General features: G+C 44.5%; 1 protein-coding gene across 1 annotated transcript in view; it reads right to left on the bottom strand.

The window, feature by feature from the left end:
- Positions 1-17,043: 17,043 nt before the first annotated feature.
- LOC118623018 (mortality factor 4-like protein 1) overlaps positions 17,044-18,604 on the bottom strand; it is a 162,332-nt gene continuing 160,771 nt past the window's right edge. Inside the window, 4 exon segments of the mRNA XM_036250594.1 lie at positions 17,044-17,440; positions 17,442-17,789; positions 17,791-17,953; positions 17,956-18,124. Of these exon segments, the coding sequence (XP_036106487.1) occupies positions 17,044-17,440; positions 17,442-17,789; positions 17,791-17,953; positions 17,956-18,124 (1,077 nt within the window).

The following is an 18,604-nucleotide window of genomic DNA, read 5'->3' as shown; positions in this document are numbered from 1 at the left end:
ATTTTAAAGAACATGCGATGAATGTTCAACCGATGAGCGGAGTCATGCCGTGTGACTGAGCGAGGAAAGAAAACGCACTAGTGAAAATAAGCACCCTTGTGACTTTCCTCCGAAAGCGTTCCTGAGGTTTCACACATGTGCGCTTTACCTGTGGAACATTTCGCTGCCTCTATGGCCAAGTATTTTGGGACTTTATGGCACAAAGCATTCCATTAATTTAACTGGACAACTTGTTGCAGTTACTCAACAAACTGAACGTGTTGGCAGAGCTATAATTTTGCAGTCTAATCACACTTCTTCTCGGGCAGGACACCTGCTCCTTGTTGGTTTAATAACAGAGCTGATGAGGACTTAATTTGAGAGGAAATCCAGGGGCAGGTGCAGTGCTATTCAGACATAATGGAGGACACATTTGACATTTGTGGCAAGACCTATAGGGCAAGCAAAAACAGAAGTTAAAATCAACCTCATGTCAGACATACATAGTCTAAAACTGGACACTGCTTCTAGCCATCGAAGGAGGAAGCTTGGGAGACCTTTAAGGGAATGAGGGAGGGACCGGCCTTTGTCAATTGCCTTCCAAGGGCACCCACTTAGTCATCACAACAGCCCTTCAAGATAGGTTTTCTGTGTTCCGTTTTACCTAGAGTAAAAAAACGGAGCCTCCGGTCCAGGCTCGCCCTCACTCCCGCCCCCTGGCTAGGTAGTAGAATCACAGGAGTGGCATTAGAGACCCCCGTACATTCATCAGGAAGACTGTTACTGGAAAACAAACCCGGCAAGTGTCAGTAAGGATGTGGAGAAGGGAGAGCCCTCGTGCCCGGCTGGTGGGCATGGAGGCGAGCAGCTGCTGCGGCCAACGGCCAGTTCCTCAGAAAGCTAGCCACGGGACTGCCACGCGGTCCCGGGCCTCGCTCCCGGGCACGTCTGTCTCCAGGAGAACTGAAACAGGGACTCAAAAGGCTACATGTACACCCTTGTCAACAGCAATGTTATTCACAAAAGCCGAAAGACGGAAATAACCCAAAGGCCCACCGATGGGTAAGTGAGTGGATGAAGGTGGTATGTACACACAGCGGAATATTACTCAGCCATGCAAGGAAAGGAAATTCTGATACTTGCCACAATGTGAATGAACCTCGGAAACAGGCTAGGTGAAGTCAGCCAGGCACAAAAGGACAAATACTGTGCAACATTCTGACTACATGAAGTGCCTGGAGTGGGTAAACTCATGGGGACGGAAAGGAGATTGCGGTCACCGGGGACTGGGGGATATGGGAACGGGGAGTTACTGTTTCATGGGCACAGAGCTTCTGTTTTTGATGATGACAACTTTCTGGAGAGGGTGGTGGTGGCGGCGGTTGCACAGCAGGGTGAATGCATTTCATGTCCCCGAATTGCTCCCTTACACATAGTCAAAATGGTAATGTCTCTGCTATGCATATTTACAACAATAAAACGAAACTCATTGCGCGGGCTCCTCTATCAGATATGCTGACGTGGTCGGTTCGGACAGGGGCCAGGGCGTTGGCGTCCCCAGGCCCCCTCTGCTTTCAGGCAGTCCCGTCCAGAGCTGCTCCAAGAGCCCTCTAGGTTCTGAGCGTAGGCCTGATTGCTTCTAAACAGCTCCACCCATGAAACCAGATCTGCGCCTCCCTCTTGTGTCGACCCCCTACCCTCGGCCTGAGCTGAGCCTTAGCAGAACCTGAAGATGGCTGGGAATGTGCTGTAGGCTACGAACACATCTCGGATTACTGGCTGTAACTCCTAGGACTCCCAGAGGGTGGAATTCATGCCGGGTGAGGGTTTCTAAAACCCTACCGCCCAGGCCGGCATTCAGATGTAGAAATGCTTTATTTGTGCTGATGCTTGGAGCAGAGCCCCAAGCTTCTCGGAGGAGGCCCCGTAGAGACGTAGAGACGTCCAGCCTCATCACTCCAAGGCCAGGGGCAGTGAGGGGAATTGAACCCCACATTCTTCCCCCTAGACTGCCCTGTTTATCCTGTTTGCCCCCCTGCAGCTTGCCCTGTGGTCCTGGGTCCCCAGCCATCCTCAGGTCTAATCATCTACCTGCCACCCCCTTGGATAAAGGAGCGTGGTTCAAGGGACAGTGCTGAGCTGCACTCAGGGAATCGATTCAGGAACCATGATTCACTTCTCACAGGTCTGCAGCTGAGAAGTCCAAGACCACGGCGCTGGCAGGTCCAGTGTCTGGAGAAAGCCCCTTCCTCGCAGAGAGCTGTCTTCTCATGGTGACACGAGGGGTGGGGGGAGCTGTCTTCTCACGGTGACACGAGGGATGGGGGGAGCTGTCTTCTCACGGTGACACGAGGGATGGGGGGAGCTGTCTTCTCACGGTGACACGAGGGGTGGGGGAGAGCTGTCTTCTCATGGTGACATGAGGGATGGGGGAGCTGTCTTCTCACGGTGACATGAGTGATGGGGGGGAGCTGTCTTCTCACGGTGACGCGAGGGGTGGGGGAGAGCTGTCTTCTCACGATGACATGAGTGATGGGGGGGAGCTGTCTTATCACGGTGACGCGAGGGGTGGGGAGAGGGCTGTCTGGGGCCTCGTTGATAAGGGTGCTAATCTCATTCCCCAGGGCTCCACCTTCACAAACTACTCGCTTCCCAAAGGTCCCACCTCCAAGTATCATTACACTTGGATTAGGTTGTCAACGTATGAATTCTGGGTTTTGGGGGTAGATACAGACATTTAGACCAAAACAATCCTATCTTATGATTTTGGAGAAAATAGAATCCTTATTAGAATTCTTAGATCCAAGTGGAGAATATGTATTTTGCTATGTGTCCTTCTGTGGCCTGAGACTTTAAACCATGGACAAAAAGAAATCTTCCTGCGACTACTACAGCTTAGAGAACACACACATATAAGCATCAACATGAAATCCTCACTGGGAATTTCTGGTGGTTATGTTTTCTATTCCAGAGAAAAATTAATATATGATAAGAAGTGGAATATTTTCTGTTGTTATCTTGGGTATTACGACACGAACCTTCCTTAGGAAAGCAATAGGAACGTTTGAGGACAGTGGACACTGTCTACTCTTTGCCTTCAAGGTGTTGCAAACGTCCCGGATCCATCGGTCACCTTATCGAGCACAAGCAAATAGTACAATGAAAGCCATTTATCTGAAACAGAGGTCGGCCGTTCACTGTACACTTTGCAAGCATCTTACTAACCCTGCCAAAGCTTAACTCCACCAGAGCAGGACATGAATTTTTCATTGCCCCAATAATCAAGGTCTTTAGAGTTTCATGGTGTTTTCTTTCTAATACAGCAAATATGTTGAACATTGTTGACATCCTGCTTTTGATTGCCAAGGACAAAATATAAAAAACTTGCTCTGAATGATATTATAAAAACATGGAAAAAAAATAACGGTGCTGTAGGAACTAAAGTTGAATTATGTGCTCTATAGAAAGTCACTTAAGGTGGGCGGGGCAAACCTTTCAAGTTGGTTTTAGATAACAGATATAGACATCTTTATTGGATTTGTCTGGAAAAAAGGAAGGGAAATTCCAACATCTGTTCTGGTCAACATGTGCAGTAAGGCTCAGCCCTGTCCTCCCCTCGTGTCTCCCCTGTTCCCATCCTCTTCAGATGCTTTTTCTTTACTCTGACTCCATGTAGAGAAGAAGCTCAAATGAGTATCACATAGTAATCCTGGAAATTCATCCACTTATTCCTATAACATGGCCATTGCTCAAAAAACATTTTGAAGATTCTTCTAGTGCAGTGATTTCCAACTTTTCCCATCTCATGGCACATAGAAACTAATTACTACAATTCTATGGCACACCAAAAAAAAATAATTTTGCTGATCTGACCCCCCAAAAAAGGTATAATTTTGATTCATTCACAACAGACAGCTATTGCTGTGTTGGCTGTTGTCACTTTTTTTACTTGACACTCTAAGGGAAAAGAAGTCAGTGCCCCTGACTAAACAGTCAGGTATTGCGTGTTTTAAAAATTCTTGTGGCGCACCAGTTGAAAATCGCTGCTCTGTGGGATTGATCTTCAGAGCAAGCAATAAACCCCTGGATGAAGTTAGTCTTACTGGTTTAACCTGCATTTTAGGGTCACATGCAGTGGAAGTAACAGGGGCCTTGGAGGCCCATAACTGTTCGGAATCCAGGCTCCGCTCTCAATAGAGGTGTGAGGTTTTAGACACATTATTTAAGCTCTTTGAGCCCCAGTTTTCTGGGTACAACAGCACATCCCTTTTAGGGCGGTAGTGTGGATTAAATGCAGTCATGTGACTAAATCCAGGACAGAGTCCCCTTTCTCTCCTTCTGCCTTCCCTGCCCCTGATCTCCCCTAAGTCTTACCCTGAGGTCTGACGTCTGAGAGGCTAGAGACACAGTCAAGCTGGATGTTTGCTAGAAAACGAGGTGCTACACGTGGGTGTTAGGGAGGCGGAAACTGGCATCTATAAGGCCAAGGAGAAAATCAAGGCAGGTCAGGAGAGTGGGCAGTGATGATTCTGAAAGCCACGTAGGCAGTCATTGGGGTCGTTGGTCAAGGTATTATTAGTGCTGAGTTACATGGTGGCAGATATGAGAGATGATGGCAGTATTGCCTTGTCATGAGTCCAGGAACTTCTGTTTCTTGCTGCATCCAGTTCGATCCCCTCGGTCCCAGTCAAATTCATGGGCAATTGAAGTAAAGTCTGAGTGCACCTCGGGCAGGTAGGGACTTGGTCACCTTTTCTCTTCATTGTCAAAGCTGAGGGTTGCCAAGGTCAGGACAGAGCATGGCTATCGCAGTTTGATAACCGTATCCCTCATTTTTAAATACATATACCCTTATATTTGATCTCCCATTTACTTCACTTATTAACTGGTTCATTCATTCAACACATTTATTTGTGGAACAGTTTGCCCGGGAAGGAGCAGGGACCATTCTGTAGCATCAAGGGGAAACGAAGAGAGAATGCAGAGATATAGGCTTGATTTTGTATGACTTTTGACAGTTTTCAAAATGAAATATGATCTAACCTGGAAGGGCAAGATCTGCTGTTACTGGAAACATTAAAAAATCACATCCAAAAGAATTTCTACAATGTTTTTAAAAACAATTAGCTATGTTGGAATGACTACGTAGCAGTCCAAGACTTCAAAGTGTTCAACTAACATTTATTTATTAGTGTCTCTTGTGTGCCTGGTGCAGGGCAATTGTAGTGGGAGTCACAGAATGAACTGGAAAGTCCCTGACCATAGGCACCCAGTTACTGTCTGAGTATAGACACCTCGGGGACAGCACCACGTGCTCTGAAAAAGAGGGTGTGGTTCACCTGGAGGGTGGAACAGGAAAGGTGTCCTGCAAGAGGCACTGTTTGTCAGTCCTGAATAATGAGTTGGATTTTATGAGGCAGATAAGGCATTTTGTTAATTACATATCCCACTTAGGCACTTGGTTGGAATGTCTCTTTTATTTGCTCTTTGGAGATCAGTTCTTGGGAAGCACACATTTTCTATCTCAGGATAGGAAGAAAGGAGCGATTCTTTTTGTGCAGTATTTTTCACAGAATTTCTTTGTGTTGCCATGCTTACTGGTAGAGCTGAAGCTTGTCAGAATTCTCCTAACAAATGTGTGATTGAAGTAAATCACAGCCTTCTGCCTTTGGCCGGGGAGCCTTCTGCTACCCAGTGCTTCCAGGGGTCGGGGGTGGCCCACCGTCTGTGACTTATCTACCGACCAAACGATAACAAGTAACAGTTCCCAGGCTTAAACCTATAGCAGGGTCAGAAACAGTTTAAATTTAGTACTTTGCAGTAACAAATGCAGTCTGCCAAAATGATTGTTCTTTTTTTCAAAACTTTTTTTTCGAATACACAGGAATCTATCGACCAGTTGCAGACTTCTCTTAAATGTGCTCAGATCATGAAAGTGCTTTATAAGTTGTTAAGTTCCAATCTTGTTATTATTGTGGATTATACTTTATTCAATATTGAATGATGCTCTTAGTAAGTACAGGGGTTTTACCTGTGAAATTCTTCCAAAGCACGAAGAATTTGGGAATAAGCTTCCCCTTCAGAGCACCATGATTGGTCTTTAAATTCCCTTGATTTATACTTTTAGTGTACTGCGATTTAGCAATCGAATGCATTAGTGTCTTTGTAATGTAGTAAGATTTTGTGTACATTTTTTTCTATCTATCAAGGAAAGGCTAGATAAATGAACAGCATCACATTGGGCTCAGAGCTGATCATTCTGAAAGATGACTTGTGAGCACAGGAAATACTGACTCACCTTTTCCAGAGGCAAATGCTTTCCTTGTGGTTTTAAATCCAAATCCATCCTGCCTGTCTTCGAGTCATTAAAACAATAGGTTATCACAAACATTAATAGAACAATTCTTCTCTTTTTAACCAGAAGAGAAACATGAAATGCTTTGCTTCTTTGGACCGGCTTCCCATACCTCAGCCTCATAAAACCTTCTTGTCCGAACTTCTGTAATGTTCAGTTTCAATTTTTTTTTTAACTGAAACAATCAAAATGAAGTAGATGAATGTTCTGCTCCTCCTCCTGTCCCAAGTGGAACCCAATCTCAAGCTCCTACCCCCCACCCCCCGGGACTGTTTCTTTAATTCCTGGAGGGCCCATTGTTTCCACCCCGTGTTCAGGTCGGTCAGTGTGGGTCTCTCATCCCCCTCCCATAATCCTTCTCCTTTCTCTTTCTCTTTATTCTGCCTTCTAAAAATCTCCCAAGTCTACTTTCTTTCCATTTCCATGGCTACTGTGTATTTGAGATCCTTATCATTTATTGTAGGAGATTCTTGGTCTCCCTGCCTCTACCCCTCCCCAAGTTACATTCTTTCTAAAATGCCATGTGAGATGATGACGTCGCTCTCTTGCTAAGAACCGAACAGCCCCCAGCCGTACAGAATCTCGTGCTGACTCTTCAATGTGGTCTAGATAGTCCATGTTCCAGCTCCCAATTACTTTCTCAGCCTCAAAAGAGCACCTCACCCTCCAAGCTAATCAAATAACATGTACCCCCCTGTCCCCTTTGCACACCTCCATGCCCTTCCCTCTGCCCCTTGGCTACCTTCCCTGGTTTAAATTCCCATTGGTTGACGGGTGCCTGACTGGTCCATTGAATTTTGGACCTCCTGCCTGCTGTGTTTTCTGGTGTTGGTGCACTCTAGATTTTGGTCAGTTTACCTGGCTTGATCTGCCACTTGCACTACCTCTGGCTTACCTGCCTGGTTCTGGTTGATGGTGTTACTTGCAAGCTTCATATCTGCCTGTTCTCTTAATCATTTTTCAGCCTCCCCAGACCAGGCTGCTTGCCCTGTATCTGTAAACTGCTGTTGGCTTGCGAGCGACAGTGTATTTCTAATCAAACTATTTTGTTGCTATAGGTCCTTGACAAGGGTACAGTACACACAATAATTCTTCCTTTGAGTGTGTTGCTACATTATCTTGTGATCCATAAATATTTTCATTATTATTGTTGTTATTTTCTAACGGGAGGGTCAAGAAAGGCAGATTTGGCTACCAATCTGAGCTTAGGGTTTAGACTTTCTTAGGGTATTTGTGAGCCCTGCAAAAATTCTGAATTTTAAATGTCACTCAATGACCTGATAAAGTAGGAAGTTTGTTTTACTATGAATGAAGCAGAGTTTCAGCATCTGACTACTGTATCATCATTTCTACAGATTCAAAATGTAAAAGAAACATTCATATATGTGTGTGTGTGTGTGTGTATATATATATATTTTAAAATATATATATATATATTTTTAATCCTTACCCAAGGACATTTTTCCAGTTTTTGTTCAGATAGAGTGGGAGGGGGAGAGAGAGAGAGAAACATTGACGTGAAAGGGACACCTCGAGTGGTTGCCACCCGCACGACCCATCCAGGGCCGGGGACAAACTGCAACCGAGGTACGTGCCCTTAGCAGGAACCGAACCGGGGTCTCTCTGGACTGCAGGCCAACGCTCTAACCACTGAACCAAACTGGCCAGGGCGAAACATTCATATTTTAATGTGAGTACCCCGAGTCTCGGTCCTCAGCTTTCCCACCATCTGCTCTCGTCCCTATGTGATCTCACAAAGCACAGTGTCATCTATATATCACAAATGTATGCCTCCAGCTCAACCACACCCTGAACTCCAGACTCATGTCCGCAACTGCCTGCTAATTACCGCCACTTGCAGACTCATGTATGGTTCAAACATTACATGCTCACAAGAGAATTCTTGGTCCCCAGCTCCCAATGCCAGGGCCTGTGTACCTGCTCTTGCCCATAGTCTTCCCGTCTCAGTGTACGGCAGCTCCAGTGTACCAATTGCTAAACCAGAATACCCACCCTATCTCCTGCTTATTTCTTAGACTCCAATCAGCAAACACTATTCAACTACATTTAGAATCTTACCTCTTCTTCCCACATCGGTTTTGTTTTCTCTACTTCACTCTATGTGATCACTTTCCTGGATTATTGAATCACCCTCTTTTTAAAAAATTTTATTTTATTTATTTTTATTTTTTGAATTTATTTTTATTGTTGAATGTATTACAGATATATCCCCCTTTTCCCCCATTGACCCCCTCTTCCTCAATCCCACCCCACTCCTACCTTCCCCACATTGTCCGTGTCCATTGATTATGCATATATGCATAGAGTCCTTTGTTTTATCTCATCCTGCCCTCCCTCCCCCTTTCCTTTTTTTTTTTTTTATCCTCACCCGAGGACATTTTCCCATTTTTTTTTGTTCAGGTAGAGTGGGAGGGAGAGAGAGGAACAGAGAGAGAGAGAGAAACATCGATGTGAAGGGACATATCGAGTGGCTGCCACCCACACGACCGACCAGGGCCGAGGACAAACTGCAACCGAGGTACGCGCCCTTAGCGGGAACCGAACCCGGGTCTCTCAGGACCGCAGGCCGACGCTCTAACCGCTGAGCCAAACTGGCCAGGGTCCCCTTTCCTTTTGAAGTCATCAATCTAACAACCAATTTGTACTTCTTAATTCCTTCACCTTTTTTACCCATTCCCCCAGCCCCCTCCCATCTGGCAAGCAACAAAAAGTTCTCTGTATCTATGAGTCTGTTTCTGTTCTGCTTGCTTATTTTATTTGTAGATTCAGTTGTTGATAGATATGTATTAATTGCCATTTTATTGTTCATATTTTTGTTCTTCTTCGCTTCAAAACCCTTCAGCATTTCATATAATACTGGTTTGGTGGTGATGAACTCTTTTAGCTTTTTTTCCTCTGGCAAACTCTTGATATGTCCATCCATTCTAAATGATGGCTTTGCAGGATAGAGTAGTCTTGGGTGTAGGTTGTTGCTTTTCATCACCTTGAATATCTCTTGCCACTTTTTTCTGGCCTGCAAAGTTCTTTTGAGAAATCAACTGACAGTCTTATGGGAGCTCCTCTGTAGGTAATGGACTGCTTTTCTCTTGATGCTTTTAAGATTCTCTCTTTGTCTTTAACCTTTTGCATTTTGATGATGATGTGTCTTGGTGTCGACCTTTTTGGGTGCATCTTGTTTGTGACTCTCTGTGCTTCTTGGACTTGTATGTCTGTTCCTTCACCAAGTTAGGGAAGTTTTCTGTCATTATTTTTTCAAATAGGTTTTCAATTTCTTGCTCTCTCTCTTCTCCTTCTGGTACCCCCATGATGTGAATGTTGGCATGCTTGAAGTTGTCCCAGAGGCTCCTTACACTATCCTTATTTTTTTGGATTCTTTTTTCTTTTTGCTGTTCTGATTGGGTGTGTTTTGCTTCCTTATATTTCAAATTGATGGTTTACTTCTTGGCTTTACCTACTCTACTACTGGTTCTCTGCAAATTATCCTTTATTTCAGTTAATGCATCCTTAATTTCTGACTGGTCCTTTTTTATGCTGTTGATGTTCTAAGTTCCTTGGAGGTCTTTTTAAGTTCCTTGAAGGTCTCACTAAGTTTCTTGAGCATCCTTATAACCAGTGTTTTGAACTCTTCCTCTAATTGATTGCTTATCTCCATTTTGTTTAGTTCTTTTCCTGGAATTTTGTTCTTTTTTTTCATTTGGGACATGTTTCTTTGTCTCCTCATTTTGGCTGCTTCCCTGTGTTTGTTTCTATGTATTAGGTGGAGTTGCTATGTCTCCTGGGCTTCCTAGGGTGGCCTGTTGTTGTAGGTATCCTGTAGGATCTAGTGGCACAGCCTCCCTGATCACCCCAGCTAGGCCCCCATGGTGCACCCCTAGTGTGGACTGTACACCCTTCTGTTATAATTGTCTTGATTGCTGTTGGCATGTCAATAGGAGGGATTTACTCAGGCTGATCAGCTGCAAGGACTGGCTGTGCCCACTGACCACTGGCCTCTGACTACCTTGGAGGATCAACTGTGCAGGAGCTCACCACACAGAGCAAGACTTACTTCAGCAGGGTTCTGGTACCCCTGAGTCCACTCCTTAAGTGTGTCACTTGTGGAGGTAGTTGGCTGGTGGTGCTTCGATGTGGGCTGAAGCTGTCCAGTGGGTGTGCTGGCTCTGGGGCAAGGTCAGCCACTGCCTGTGTTCTGTCAGGGGCCAACAGGCATAAGTTACAAAGTGATCTGCTGGTAGCTGCTTCTTGTGCTGGGCTTGGAGGTGTCCTGGCAAAGCCACGCTGTGAACCAAGGCTGGCTGCTTCCAGTGCCAGGCCTGGGGCCACTTAATGAGAAGTATGGGGCTTGCTGAGACCTGATACTGCTTGTTTGAGAGATGTTAGGAAAATCTGAAGCAGAATCCAAGACAGGCCAATCCTATGGTAAAGCCTTTGGAAACGGCTTGGGTGGGCCTGAAAGTTGGGTGGGGCAGGGCGGGGCTTCAGGGAATCATCAGGGCGGGGTCAACAGTGTGAGCCAGGTTGCTGGAGTTCCAGATGTGGTGGCTGTCTGCTGCCCCAGGGAAGGGCTCACCAAGGGAACAATGGCCTCTGGTAGCACGTTTGTCTGAGAGAAAGCTGCCTCTCCAGCCCTCGTCCCAATGCCAAACAGCTCAGTTCTTCACTGTTTGTCTTTGGTGCCTTTCCAGCTGCCTCCCCCACACTGGAGCTCAGAGGGAGCAAGTCTGAGTAAGTCTGTGCGCAGGCCCTTTAAGAGGAGTTGCCTGGGGCTCCCGCAGCCTCTGCCTCCCTCAGCCTCAGTTCCCACTGGTTTTACAGCCAGAAGTGATGGGGCTTCTTTTCCTGGCACTTGAACCCTGAGCAGGGCACCTGGTGTGGGACGGGGACCCCTCAGTCCTCAGGGAGGACCTTCCCAGCTGAGGTGTCCTCCTGATTTTTATCTGCCACACATGGGTGTGGGACCAGCCCGTCCCCTCCGCCCCTCCTGCCAGTCTGGATGTGGCTGCTGCTTTAACTCCGTAGTTGTAGGACGTCCATTCAGCTCGATGTCAGGCGGTTCTGAGTGATGGTTGTTCTGCAGCTGAGCTGTCATTTTGATGTGGTTGTGGGAGAAGGCGATACCGTGGTTATCTACCTGCCGTCTTGAAGGAAGTCTGAAACACCCTCTTAACTATTTTTCATTTATTCACCCTTGCCCCCTGCATTTTATTCTCACTAAGCAGCCAGAGTAAGCCTTTTAAAACATATAATAGATAACATCTTTCATCTCCGTAAAACCTTCCAGTGGTTTTCCAGATGAAAGTAAAAGTCAGTATTTTGCTGCGACTAGCAAGGTTTTCCATCATCTTGTTTCCTGTTGCTTCCCTGATTTCAAGTCCAATCATGCTCCCGTCTCCCATTGCAAACCTCAAAGATGCCAGGAAGATGTGCTTCTGCCGCAGGGCCTTTGCACTTATGGTGCCCTTTGTCTGGGATGCTCTTCCACCAAGTATCACTATGGCTCCCTTTCCCTTTTTACCCCAAACTTCTTCTTAACATTATCTGTCATTAGAAGAGTCTTTTCTGATCATTTCATTTACTATGGCACCCCCATTATTCTCTGTTTCTTATTTTACTTTACCCTTCTTCACAGCACCCTTTACTACCTGACATGTTTTATATACACATTTTAAAATTTCTTTGCTGGTTGCTTCATCTCTCTTCATGTAAACTCCACGAGAACAGGAAAATAAACTTGTTCATTGCTCTATGCCCAGTTCTTACTTGGCACATATAGGCATGCAGGTGAGTACTGCACACATGAATGGGTATATTAAAGAGAGGTACAGTTATTTTTTTTTTTTTTTTTTTTTTTTTTTTTTTATCCTCACCCGAGGACATTTTTCCATTTTTTGTTCAGGTAGAGTGGGAGGGAGAGAGAGGAAGAGAGAGAGAGGGAAACATCGACGTGAAGGGACACATCGAGTGGCTGCCACCCGCACGACCAACCAGGGCCGGGGACAAACTGCAACCGAGGTACGTGCCCTTAGCGGGAACCGAACCCGGGTCTCTCCGGACCGCAGGCCGACGCTCTAACCGCTGAGCCAAACCGGCCAGGGCGGTACAGTTATTTTAAAGGTGGTTTCAGTGGGCTAGGTGCTGAATATTCATTTATGAAAAAAGAAAAACAAATAAACAACAGTAAGTCCAAATTCTTCCTGAAAATTTTCCCTCCACCTTTGAGCTAGCTTAGTACCCCCAAATCTCTTGGCTTCTTGACTTTTCAGGAGTCACTTATTGTGTTTCTATCCCATTTGATGATTCTGTTCTATCTTATATTGGTGAATTAGTTCTCTTTTTTTTGTTAATCCTCACCCCAAAATATTTTCCCATTGATTTTTAGATAGAGTGGAAGGGATGGACTGAGAGATAGATAGATAGATAGAGAAACATCAGTGTGAGAGAGTCACATCAATTAGTTGTCTCCGATGTGGCCCTGAGAGGGGCCAGGATCGAACCCGCAACTCAGGCACATGCCCCTCACTGGGAGTCCAACCCTCAAGTCTGAGGGCTGATGTTCTAACCGCTGAACCAAACTGTCCAGGGCTGATGAATTATTTTTTATACACATGCCCATTCTTTCTAAGAAGACTACACATTTCTTGAGGGTAGGTAAATGAGATTAAAACATACAAATTAAGCCTAGATTCATTAGAATCTATTTTTGTTATATCTTCAGTGCATACAAATGATTAAAGATTGGGACCATATTGCACATTGTGTGACTTTAGGTCAAAATTTAGGGCAAAATGGAAGAAACCTGGAAAAAAGCACCTGTACCTCTTGCTAGTCCAGTCTGAGTTTTCTTTATTCTATACAGTAAGTTCTGTACATGACAGTAAACCTCCTGGCTTGTTGGAAGTTGGATGTAATAACATCAGCACCAGTCTTGGTATCAGCAGTTGATAAGGTCCCGCCCGACAAATGTTCGAGCAGCGGTATTGAATACTGCATTTTAAGATTGTAGTGGGGGGAATGTTTCCACACATCTTCAACACAGGCTGGGTGGCACAGGTGTTTAGTACAAGAACAAAGGATGTTTCCTTAAATATTTACACTCTATAGCTATCTGTAGATAGTAGTATCTCTGCAAAGTCATTGTTTAGGCAAACCACACAGATCCCATCTTTCAAATCTTTCCATATACACTATTCCTTGAGTTTTAAAATATTTACTACTTTTGCCTCCTAAATTTACTTTAGTTTTCTGTATTTTTCTTACCAACAGTCCTGAGAACTAAGCAAAACACTGTGACACCCATTCACTAGGTCCTTTTTGAGACGAACGTATCACTTCTAACTGGGACTTGATGCCTGTGTTTCTACCACCCACACCTCAGTCCCTCCCCCGTTTTTTGTAGCTGTCATCACTCATAGTAAATCCTGTTTTAGTTTCTTATAACAGTTCTATGTCTTTTCCACTATTATACCTTTACAAGGACCTTACTTCTATTGCAGAAAGGTGTTTTATAATATTCCCTACAGAGATACTAGCTTATGATGCTAGATCCTATTTTATTGCCTGCCTCCCTTTCTAATCTGACTGCATTACTGGGTCTCATTTCTCAGTTCTGAATGTAACAATGCTGCACAGATGGATGGTGTGATTTGCCTGCAGAGGTTATTAGGATGTCATTTGCTTTTTCTCCCCGAATTTGTTAGCAAAGATTGGAAAAGCCAGTTCAAAAGTAATCCCTGTGTTATAGCATTGGAAACGGTCCCCCGCCCCAAAACAAATTTAATATGCTATTACTTAGCCGTCCCTTTTGTTTGCTTTCATTCACTCAGTTGAATCCCTTTCACTGTGTTCATGGCAAAAAGTATGGTAGCCCTGCCTGGCCGGTGTGGCTCTGTGGTTGAGTGTCGACCCATGCACCAGGAGGTCTCCAGTTCCTGGTCAGGGCACATGCCCAGGTTGTGGGCCTGATTCCCAGTGGGGGGCATGCAGGAGGCTGCCAATCAATGTTCTCTCTCATCGATGTTTCTCTCTCTCTCTCCCTCTCCCTTCCTCTCTCTCTAAAATCTATAAAGACAAAAAAAAAAAAAAATCTTGAAAAAAAAAAAAAGTACAGTAGCTCAATTTTATGAGTTGAATTAGATGAGTCCCTGTGCTTTTGTCCTTGTTAAAGTCAGGATTTAGGACACTTTTCTAATGAATTACTATTAACTGCATCAAAAGAGCTTAATGAGCTTAAAGAGCTTCGTGCCAGGTGATTATTTTTCAGAAGTCACTGAGAAGCTCGTTGATTCGTTATGTGTCAAGCGTAGAAAGCAGCAACTGGAGAAGGGTGCACAGAGGGGTTGGGGTGTTCAGGCATGGGCAAGCTCCTTTGCTGCAGATTGCTGGGGGAGTCCTGTGTTCGAGTTACACTGGTGGCGGCAGTCTGAAACAGATCACACACAGAAGGGGCCTGTGGTCCATCATTCCACAGCTGTAGACCTACCGCAGGCAGTGGGTGGCCACGAGAAGGAGATACACACATTCCACGCTCTGCAGACAGGTTATCCTGGGGTTGGCCAGCAAGTGGACAGACAGTTTCAGTGCAAGGTGATCAGCGCTCTCATCTAGGAAGCTCAAGGTGCTATAGGAGCCCACTGGGGGAGCACCTAACCTCTTCAGTGCTAACTGATCATTGACACATATGTTTGGAGCTGTTAGCAGTTCCAATAGAACTGGGGTGGAATAAAATCAGTTGGGCACATCAGCTTAGAATACTCATTTACTTTAGTTGTATGAGTTAGTGTAAAACGCATTTGTAAGGCAAAACAGGAGACATAGGAAGTTTGCAGCATCACTGTTGAAAACATATATGGTGCACTATATAATTCTCATAAAAATGTTATAAGAACATGTATAAATGCAATGCAATATGAAGCCGTAGAAAGACTACTATTTTATAGTTTATTTTTATAACTTCAATATTGTATACATTTCAGGATCATGAACACAAATTGCATACAATTGTCATGTCTTTTTGCTTTCTCATATTGATTTTTAGAAGGAATACTATTGAATATTATTCATTACTAACTCTTCACAGCACAACTATAGGGTGTTGGTAGACATTCACCTAGTTGGTGAATAGAATTAAGAAGATGCTGAGGGGTACAATTAGTCAAAATTGCAGTTAGGTAATGATTATATCAGAGGGCGAACTTCATTGGGTTGCTTCTAATGACTGAGAGACAGGAGCTGTCCCAGAATTGCATCCCATTGCATCTCTGTTCAAGTCCAAGCATCTGTGGTGGGACCATCCAGGCCCTTCCCTTATGGGGAAACAGGTATCCTTCTCCAGTGGACTTCATGAGTGTCCTTTAGGTTGGTGCTTTAGCCAAATCCCAGGAATGGAGTCTATTATGCAATCCCGAAGCACTCAGAGATGGCTTTGCCTCCCACGGAACGCAGGCTGAGATAAGTCAGGTGGTGCAACTGCCCTGGCCTGGCTATGCTGGCCTTGAAACCTGTAGACATGCCCCTGGTGCTGAGACGGTGCACCCCACCCCTGGACCCAGTTCTGCCTGTAGCAGCAGTGGTCTGTGCTTGATAACCTGAGACGCAGGCTCATTGCTTACCTTCAGCACACAAACATCTTTGGTCATGTTCTTGAGTTGTATTTTGCATACGTGTTCAGTTCGGATTGGTTTCACCATGTTCTCTATTTTAAAAGTTACTCTGTACCAGGATCTTCCTTTTTTCACGAAGATGTAATGACTTGGATGGCTGTTGACAACATTCCCTGTTCACCCTCCTCCTCTTCTGCATTACCTGCATCCTGTACCAACTGCTGGTTTGGCTTCATGTTCTTCTGATATTTGGAGTTCAAAATAGAAAATTGTGACTTTAGCTTCCCAAAAGTTTGTCAGTATCTTCCTAAAAAACAGGCAAGGATGAAGAAAGAATAACACAGATTAGAGAGTCAAAGGTAGGGAGACAGAGCAGCAGGACCAAAAGCAAAAGAATTTATGGGTTATTGCTGGGAATGCTAACATTTATGGGTCTTGGGAGTTTGATGAGTTTTGCCATCTTAAAAAAGTTCCTGTCCTTTTGGTTCTGACAACAGTGTGCAGAGAGTATGGTCTGCTGAAAATAAGACTTGATTTAAAGAAATTGCAGTTGTACTCTTGATCCTTTTGGGATGACGGATTATGAGAAATGGATTTGAAAAATGGACATCTATTGTGAAAAGTCACATCTGGGTGATAACTGAATACAGGAAAGCCAGGCAACACTTTGGTGTTTTCCATTTACCACAGTGTAGCTGCCTGCCAAGTGCAAAAAAATTGCAAAGGAGTCTTGTGGGAATGGAACTATCAGCATCTTGACTGTGGTGGTAAGTACATAAATCTGCTCTGGTGATAAAATTGTATCAAACTTAATAAACGCACACAATAGTCTAATTGGGGAAATTGAATTAAGATTACTGGATTATGTAATGTCAGTTTCCTAGGTGTAGATTATATTGCAGTTTTGCAAAATGTTACCATTGGAACAAACTACAAAAAGCATTCAAAGGATCTTTCTCTATTATTTCATTTTTTAAAAAAGGAGTTCTAACCCCTTTTATTTTCTCTGTTTAAAATCAAACAGAAAACAAACATCAGTTCTGTTATAAACTAACATTTCCAAAGTACATCATTTGTACAAGAGAAGGACTAAGAACAGAAATGTGGTACAGATCCAACGTCAGTGTAAGTGAGCGCCTCCCACAGCTTGCCGGTGGAGTCAGGAGGAGCCACTTCATGGTCGCCGGCACCAAACAAAGTCGCAGAATTCTCTGCCAGGTATTTCAGGAAATCGTGAAGGCAATTCAGTACCAAAGCAAGGCTCTTCTCATCCAGAGGTGTGCAGGCCAGCATCACTCCAATTCGTACAAATAATCTCAGTAGGTGAGGCGCTCCATGCACCCGGGACGTGGGCGCATCAGGGTGACCCGCCAGGATTTCAGCACCCTGTGGTCTCTCAGATTTGTAGAGCAGCTGAGTGCCCAACATCACATCGAAGTATTCCGTTATCCCTGCCACTACTTCATTAACCGCATACCCCTTATTTCTTGTGATTTGCATAATCCTCCAGAATGGAATCCACATTCTTCTTGGCAGGAAGATAAAAGAGCCGTTTCTGGCCGGTAATTAGGTCCCAGTCATCAACAAGCCATGGTTTTAGTTCCTCGGGAATCTTTACTTTAACTTCAGCTCTGTTCACGAATGTTTCCTCATGTTCAACGGTAGGATCCGCTCGAGCTCTGGTCTTGCGAGGAGGCTGAGGCACCTCACTGCTACTGCCACCATCTCCACTGCCAGGTGTTTCCTGTTTGTTCTTTCTTGTTTTCATGTCAACGTCCTGCTGCAGACCAGAGGCCTTGTTCCCTGGGGCAGCCCCTGTCATCGTCCCCTCTGGTCCTGTTCCTGAGTGGCCTCTGGAAGTTCTGCTGTTTTGGCAGATTGGGGTCCACATACTGGGGTACTCTGCCTTCTGGAACCCACTCATCCCAATTTTTACTCCACCCCCTGGAATGTATAAAGTATCTCACTTGTCTGTCCTTAACGGCAGCCTTTACACACTGGCTTCACAAAGCCGAGGCCTGTGAAAGCACAGCACTCGCTCACCCTCCTGGGACTTGGGTTCGGGTCCTGCTTCGGGGCCATTTGTAGGGATTCGCCGCCGCTGCCTCCTTCTCCCACCACCCCGGCGCTCTCCATTATTTCTTATGACTGTATGCAAATCTATAATTATCTCAATAAAAATTTCAATGAAAAAAGACCTTCAGTAAAATTTTGTTTGGTCTCAGTATTGTATCATGATGACTTTTGCTTCTGAAAAAAATAAATTAGAGCAAATTACTTTAGACATTAGGATATAAGAATGTAGTTGTAAAGGCAAACCATCTCTGGACATTTTATCTATCCAGTTCGCTTACAAGGAGAATGACATCTTGACCTAATAGTTTTTAGAAGGAGGTTTAGTTTAAAATGTTCAGAGTACTATATGCAATTTGGAAATATTGCATGAAGGTGCACTTTCAGTAAACTTGTAAATGATGTGACATGTAGTTTCGTATGTGAGACTTTATTTGAAAACTTAAATAGCAGGCACTATGATACACTCACATTATTATAGAGAGAGCAGAATATGTATTCATTATATTTTAAAATTTATAAAATTGAATTAATTCCCTAGATATCCATAATGGAACCTAAACACATAAAATCAAGT

This window comes from Molossus molossus, unplaced genomic scaffold (assembly GCF_014108415.1).
Source record: "Molossus molossus isolate mMolMol1 unplaced genomic scaffold, mMolMol1.p scaffold_m16_p_9, whole genome shotgun sequence".
NCBI classification, from domain to species: Eukaryota; Metazoa; Chordata; class Mammalia; order Chiroptera; family Molossidae; genus Molossus; species Molossus molossus.
This window is presented reverse-complemented; position numbering and strand designations above follow the sequence as displayed.